Source organism: Marmota marmota, unplaced genomic scaffold (assembly GCF_001458135.2).
Source record: "Marmota marmota marmota unplaced genomic scaffold, marMar, whole genome shotgun sequence".
Lineage (NCBI taxonomy): Eukaryota > Metazoa > Chordata > Mammalia > Rodentia > Sciuridae > Marmota > Marmota marmota.
The window spans coordinates 2,554,620-2,562,788 of record NW_026000305.1 but is presented as its reverse complement, the minus strand read 5'-3'; the positions used below and the strand labels follow the sequence as shown (position 1 = coordinate 2,562,788).

At 34.7% G+C, this 8,169-nt stretch overlaps 1 protein-coding gene across 1 annotated transcript; it reads left to right on the top strand.

Annotated features, from left to right (window-relative positions):
- The first annotated feature begins 2,133 nt into the window (after nt 1-2,133).
- On the top strand, nt 2,134-5,050 carry LOC107156038. The gene is made up of 2 exons (XM_015502096.2): nt 2,134-3,107; nt 4,635-5,050. Exons 1-2 carry the CDS (start codon nt 2,279-2,281, stop codon nt 5,048-5,050), a joined length of 1,245 nt encoding a protein of 414 aa, XP_015357582.2. The 5' UTR covers nt 2,134-2,278.
- Nucleotides 5,051-8,169: the final 3,119 nt, after the last annotated feature.

Here is an 8,169-nt window from a genome sequence, read left to right as displayed (position 1 = left end):
GATAATTTCTAGAGATCTGAAAGAATTAATTATGCCTTTATTTGCCAGTTTTCTCATTGTTTTATGAAGAAAAGAATGTTCATGGGTCTTTTTTTGCTGATGTCCTGGGATTTTTTTTTTTGGGGGGGGGAGGATTAATGAATTTCAGAAAAGGTAGTGATGATTGTAAAACTCTGTGAATATACTAAAAATCACTTAAGTATATCTGAAATACATAGTTTTAAAAGTTGGTTATGGTATGTGAATATTTTAATGTCAGGAAATAACTGCCATTGAAAAATACAGTTTCTTATACAAACACATCCCAAGAGAAGGCAGCATGCTATGCCACCAGGGCATACAGAAGAGCACATGGGAAAGCACCAAAATTGGTGATATCAGGCAAGGCAAGTAGGACAGTATGAATAATTTCATTGAGTTCTGGGGTATAGGTACTGTCTTTGGTTTTCTGGAGCCTGACCCTGGAGTTATCAGGGCAAATAGATGGTGGCTGGAATGTGAGGTATTTGTATGTACTCTGGATTGGTTGGTTTTTATTTTAAAGGTGTGCTCACATGCAAGCTGTTTATAATCTCTAGAAGTGTATAATCCTCAAAGAGGCAGTTCCTCCTAGGTCAGAAAAGCCACAGATGTCAAATCATTAAAATGAATCAAATAGTTATTTTCCATTTCCTCTTCCTGTATGGGCCAAGGACCTGAACAGACACTTCTCAGAGGAGGACATACAATCAATCAACAAGTACATGAAAAAATGCTCACCATCTCTAGCAGTCAGAGAAATGCAAATCAAAACCACCCTAAGATACCATCTCACTCCAGTAAGATTGGCAGCCATTATGAAGTCAAACAACAACAAGTGCTGGCGAGGATGTGGGGAAAAGGGTACACTTGTACATTGCTGGTGGGACTGCAAATTGGTGCAGCCAATTTGGAAAGCAGTATGGAGATTTCTTGGAAAGCTGGGAATGGAGCCACCATTTGACCCAGCTATTCCCCTTCTCGGTCTATTCCCTAAAGACCTAAAAAGAGCATGCTACAGGGACACTGCTACATCGATGTTCATAGCAGCACAATTCACAATAGCAAGACTGTGGAACCAACCTAGATGCCCTTCAATAGACGAATGGATAAAAAAAATGTGGCATTTATACACAATGGAGTATTACTCTGCATTAAAAAATGACAAAATCATAGAATTTGCAGGGAAATGGATGGCATTAGAGCAGATTATGCTAAGTGAAGCTAGCCAATCCCTAAAAAACAAATGCCAAATGTCTTCTTTGATATAAGGAGAGTAACTAAGAACAGAGTAGGGACGAAGAGCATGAGAAGAAGATTAACATTAAACAGGGATGAGAGGTGGGAGGGAAAGGGAGAGAGAAGGGAAATTGCATGGAAATGGAAGGAGACCCTCAGGGTTATACAAAAGTACATACAAGAGGAAGTGAGGGGAAAGGGAAAAATAATACAAGGGGGACAAATGAATGACAGTAGAGGGGGCAGAGAGAGAAGAGGGGAGGGGGGATAGTAGAGGATAGGAAAGGCAGCAGAACACAACAGACACTAGTATGGCAATATGTAAATCAATGGATGTGTAACTGATGTGATTCTGCAATCTGTATATGGGGTAAAAATGGGAGCTCATAACCCACTTGAATCAAAGTGTGAAATATGATATATCAAGAACTATGTAATGTTTTGAACAACCAACAATAAAAAATTTTAAAAAATGAATCAAATAAAATATATGGTTAATATGACTAATAAAAAGATTATCATAGCCTATAATTGACTCCTATATATTATGAAACTTTTAAGAGAGAATTAAAATAGATGTTATTTTCCAAATTATTGGCCATAGGGTCATGTGTATTCAGGGGGTGGGGGTGTGTGTGGAGACTTTGGTGAGGTTATGGAAACTATACTTTGGAAACACTAGACAAATATATCTCTTAAAGAAAAAAAGTAATACTCTTGGGGATGCTTATATTTCTCAATTAATTTGAAGGAATTCAAGTATGTCTATATTGTCTATATTAGTGCTATGCTAGAACTACTGATCAAATAAAATATACCAAAACCAAGACAAGAATATTAAATATTAGTGTAATGCAATAAATGGTGCCTTTGAAATTGACTTTTCTTTCAGATTGTTTCTGTGAATCCAAACTTTCAATATAGACGCACTCAAAATGTTTCTGATGAATTCATCTATTTTCGACCTTTTGATGCGGAAATTCGGGAAAAGGCCAGAAGACAAAAACAAGATAAATCAACTATGGCCTCCCGTCAACACGAAGGAGAAGGTATCCATCAGAGGGACCTGGGGATTATCAGTCAAGTGGTGATGGTCACCAGCCCCCCACTAACTAAAGAGGTAGAGAGCACTGCCCTTGTAAGACCAAAAACTTCAGGGCTTCTTCGCCTAGAGAAAATTCCAGTTAAATCTCCAGGGGTCCCAGAATCTCAACGCTTAGACGTTACAGGAATTGCCAGTCCACAGGAAAGGGGGAAAGGCACCGCAATACTTGTTGCTGGTGTGCCTGGAAAGGAGGAGCTAGATGATACAGAAATTCCAACTTTGAAATTCACTGGGCTTATACACCTGGAGGCTTTAATAAGTAAATGTTCACCATCCTCAGAATACAGTTGCCCACGAACCCCAAGAAATCTGTGGCTGGAATCTCCAGAAAATGCAGAGTCCCCAGGAAGTGATGATCTGGAAGTAGCAAGAAGCATGAATCCTCTTAGAGAGAGGTCTATCTTCAGGCGTTCCTGGGCAGAGCTCTTAGAAGCACCACTGAACAGTGAAGGGCTTCACATTCTCCAAACTACTCCTACAGAAGAAGACAGAGAGATTGATGACCTCCAGCTAGCACCAGAGGAGGAGAATCAAGCAACCACTCCACCCATGGATCCTTATTTCCAACCTTTGCAAGACCCTTTTCCATTGCTGCCCCAGCGACCTAAGCTCCAGCGGCAGTGCAGTCACAGCTTGCCGCGATACAGTGATGGCAGGAGCCAAAAACTAAATGTACCTGAGTTAGCATTAAATCCAGAGGAGAAACACTTCTTCTTCCCAAGTGATCATAATTTGCTTACAGGAGGTAAGTTTTTTGAACTTGCTAAAACTAGGTTTGTACATTACGTAAGTAGATTTCATCAGTAAATTTATTTTCAAATTCACTACCTGGAAAATTATTTCTTGCTATTCCCAAAGCATTAGCTTTTTCTGAAAGAATGGTGACTACCCTATAATTTTAAGCCTTTTATTTGGTGCTTAGAATCTGACTTTAAGTTGGAAAAATTCAATCATGCACCATTTAATGATCATGGAAAAATATAGATTTGTTATGACTTCAGAAATTTGAAATGCCTTTTATCTTTTAAAAATCACTTTCTCCTAGTGGGTATTCTTGAGAATATGACTAGTCCTCACTCAGACATAGTTTTAACCAATAGAATAGAAAATAATTTTACCCCCTAACACATCCATTACCCAGTAACTAAATAGGGGCTTAGATTTAGAAAATGAATTGAATAATGGGCATGATCCTTCTGGTTAAGAAATAAATCAACAACTTTTTATTTCTTCTATGTGAGCACTCTATTTACGAGATAGTATGAATTGACAAATGAACCGTTAATATTACAGCCTATCCCTGCTTAAATGTAATAATTAATGAAATAACTTTTAATGTATTTTAAAGTCTTAGAAATTTGCTAATAACACTAGAGTAATATCTTTGTCTTTATCATTGCAGCTATTTAAACAATATACAAAAATGCTACTGAGGATAATAAATAGTTTTAGGAATTTTGCTTTCTAATTCATGTTAGAAACCTGCTCCCATAACTTAATCAAAACTATGTTATCAACTAGAAATTTTCCTTAGTAATAGCTCTACCAAACCATTGAAAGTAGTTTCAGAGAAGAATCTGAAATCTGACACAAACATTGTCTTGAAATTATAATTTGGCCCAATCTGAAATTTGGGGGTTTTTCTACACATATTTAGGACAATCAGAGTTTGAAATTAAAATAAAACCTAAAGTCAACTCAGATCACATCATTCTCAAAAATGTTCATAAATTTGGCTCAACCTCAATCTCACATTCAGTGCGTTCCTCAAGAGTTCTAAATATTCCTGGCTTCCTGTTCTCTGTTTTCATGTTTCCACTGAGTACTTGATGGTATTAATTTCCAATATTCAAAAGAAATAAAAACTCATACTAATCATCTTTGTTCCTAAATGTCCTTTAACCACCCACCACTGTAATTTCTTATTGGTTAATATCCTTTAGCAAGCTCCCCTCCTACCATAATGTTGCTCAGCCCCTCTCTCCCTTTCTCTACTTTCCACTAATCCAAATGTCCAATTCATTGTGCAAGCTCTCTAGCCCATTGAGTTTTTTCTCTGTTTATCTTTTACCCCCAAAACAGTTTATCAAGATATTTTCCTAAATAAAATGTCATGTACTATGGTAATATTGCCATGTGATTTTAAATTTCTAAGGTGATTGTATTGGCATCAACTATGGAAATATTTATCTGTCATTCTAATTCAAAGTTTATTCTCAAAAGAGAAGTAAATCTTCAATATTTAAAAATAATTTTTGATTTTGTGTTTTAGAAAATGCAAAGGAAAGAGACAGCATTGAAGAAGCTTGGCAAAAGGCCATTTTTTCAGGTTCTGGAGAACATCCTCCTATCAATCCAAGCTTTGAGTATTCTTCTACAATGTGGGACAAAATTGGAATTCCTGAAGATAATACTGGATTTCCCAAGGGCAATGTTAGACTTCCCAATAAGAATGTCATGGTTAATGTTGGAGTACCCACAGATAATTCTGAAGTTCTCAGGGGCAATGCTGGTGTCCCCACATGTAATCCTGAAATTCCTTCAGGCAGTGGTGGAGTTCCCTGGTATAGTGGTGTTGGGGTTTCCACGGATAATGTTGTCAATCTCAGGCATAATGCTGGAACTTCCAGACGTTCTGTATCCTCTCTACTTACTGAGCTCTCAAAGATAGGTGAACACAGATTATAAGAAAGGACACAATACAAAGTAGTCCTAATAGTTAAAGAAACACACCAAGATATTTAACATCAAAGCATAAGTACCAAATCTGACAAACCAAAATAATAAAAGGGACATCTAAATTTAGAATACATAAATGAATATATAAATATGCTTATTATGTTAGTCTTTATCAGAATTTTTGGAACTAAATTGGAATTAATTTACTAATTTATTCTTAATTGCAACCTTCAATTATTTGTGGCATAATTGGCTGGGGGAATGTGTCATGGAGGAGTATATATGCTTACTTCCTTAAGCCGAAATTTCTACTTTGTAAAGAAATACAATGTCTTATATATCACCAAACAAAATATCAACTAATCTCCAGATAATATTGTACAACTCATATTTATTGTAACTTCAGCTCTTCTTGGTTGTTTTGATGGGTAAATGAAAGAGATCTCCTAGTTATTAACATTTATCTGGATGTTTCCAGCTTAAGTCCAAAAAAATTGATTGACTTGAAGCTAAGGAACCAGAGGTTCTGTGAAATATCCAGATAGGACCTCTGAAAAAGTTCACCAACAAGATTATTTGAGTATTTATTTTATGGCATACATCTAACGAAATTGTAAATATTTACTGAAAGCCTTAAAAATACAAGGAGACAAACTGTAGAACTGTAAATAGTGTATGTGGCTGTGATGTAAATATTATGGCTAAGACAACACTAACAGCACCACAGGATGCCTAAAATAGTGCATGCTAAAACAATATTTTCCTCTGAAAAATAATTGTTTAATTAGTCTGATATTGGAAGATACAGGGTAGAAGGGAAAATTCTTTGAAACATTTTACAAAATTACTGAATAAGATGCCCTTCTCAAAAAAGGAAAACTTTTCAATGGCCCAGATGATCAGCATATTATTAAAATCACACAACCTATTTAACTACAAAATACAGTTTACAAAAATGTTTATTTCATAAATCTTTTAAGATAGATAAATTGTGACTGAAAGTTGATGAGATTAACTCATCAATTACATGGGGAAATAATCTCATTTATATTCAGACTTGCATCAATTTTCTGAAAAGTTTTAGGGCATATGGGTCACTATTAAATTTGTACATCTAAATTTTCAACTTTCCTGAATAATGGTAGCTGTTGTTTTTATATAACAAAGGGCAATTTAAATAAGTTACCACCTAACCCCTTATTATGTGCCTTAACACATAGTGCAAGGGGTGGTAATCTGTGGTCTAAGGGCAAACACTTGCCTATTCACAGGATCTATTTGGCCTCTGAGGAAGGAGGTAAAGAGGCTGGCTAGCTTCCCTCTCTTCACTCCTCTGGTTCAGCTTCTGCTTACTGAACCAGGGCTTTGGCCTCAGAAATAAAGGAAAAATAGTGAGATTTCTTTCTCCTACTTCTTACCAACCCATTTCAGGCTTGAGTCAACTGAATCTGGCATGGGGTGGCAAGTCCACAAAAATAATGGAAGGATACAGTCTGCCATACTTCAGTTACATTGGCAGTAGCCAATGCCTCACTGAGAAAAAAACCAACTGACAGCTCACCTTGTGTACCAGATAGTGTACTCTATATGATCTCTTGTCACACAGACTTTCTGAAAAAGAACTATATATTGCATCCTAACCTTCAAAGTGAACCACTTTTTGAGTGCAAAAGTTTTAAAGTAGGTGGAAATTGAGAGATAACTTAGCAAGAACTAATATTTACCAAAAAAGAAGTGAAAAGAAACACAGCAAACAAATTTTTTCTCAATTATATATAATAGTGATATATAATTGAAGATGGTCACTAAAACACCACCACCATCATTAACAATAACAAAACCCTGCTATGTGAGTGTTATTCCTCATGTTTTGTGATCTGTATTAATTTTGGGTATTGTGTTTAGTGGCTTAAAATTTATATATAAAAATACATATAAAATGGCCAGCTGCTTCTTTGTAAAATTTTAAGAAATTTAATGAAACTATTAAGTAAATAGTCAAATATAAAGATGGTATAAGAAAATAATGCTCAATCTTGTAAAGAAAGTTACTTATAGCATTGGTGTTATTCTGCTAAATGTTAATAGTTCAGAACTTCAGTGACACATTATTTCTCTTCAAAGATGGTACCATGTCTTAGGGTTCTCTATGTCAAGTGAATTATCAAAAATCACTCAACAATCATCATAATTCTTCAGAAAAGAGATTAAAGTAAAAAATCAATTATATTGATTATGTTTAGTGAATTTTGTCACAAAGTTCATGTGAATTGAACCTGAGGTTTTCAAGAAAAAAATGTTAAAATTGCAAATTTGAAGGCAAGTATTGAAGATATAAAATGATAAACAGTTTCTAACTCAATTGTTCCTACCAAATGAAATATAGATTAAGCCCATCTATGTCTAATAGTTCTACATTCTAATATATACCATTTAAAATAAGAAGAAAACTACTTACTAAAAACTGATAGTGGCATAAGGTAGGAGAAAGAATCTGAAGTTATTCCTGACATTGTACTGTACAACTAAGAAAGGTAAATCAGAAAACAAAAAGTTACTGTGTAATTACCATAATTAGATCTTTTCCTTCTAAGGCACTAGAAAATTGTGCCCTGTCCAGTGGGAATAAGAGATGAATTCTAAATGTACAGATTTTTCATATCCAATCCCTTGATTGTGTTAAATGACTTCCACTTTAAATTAAATTGTACAATGTGCATTCAAACAAGACCAAGTATTTTTTAATTCATAAGTTAATTAGCAGAAGAATAAAAACATTTTCCTTACTAAATAACATATATCTCTGCTTAAGTCTTTAAAAATTAATTAATTGAAAAATATTTTGCTAAAAGATTAATAAGAAGGAGCTACAGAGAAAATTATCACAGTAATCACCACTCTAAGAATCAACAAAATTATGGTATGCAAATAATGTACCTGCCACCTCCCTTTTAATCAACATAGTGTTAAAATATTTCCCAAAGTATTAATATTTATTTTAAACATTCTGAGTTGAGATAACATCCATATATAACCATTACCTGTACATTAGAACAAAAAATCTTCAATAGTTCATAGAAGACATTTTAAAAATATTGGAAATGATCCATTTGTCTATAATTAGAAAG

Excerpts from the sequence above, each read along its gene's own strand:
- LOC107156038 (XM_015502096.2), top strand. The coding sequence starts at position 2,279 with ATGGCCTCCCGTCAACACGAAGGAGAAGGTATCCATCAGAGGGACCTG. Across the intron at positions 3,108-4,634 it reads TCATAATTTGCTTACAGGAG|AAAATGCAAAGGAAAGAGAC; the intron begins GTAAGTTTTTTG and ends TTTGTGTTTTAG.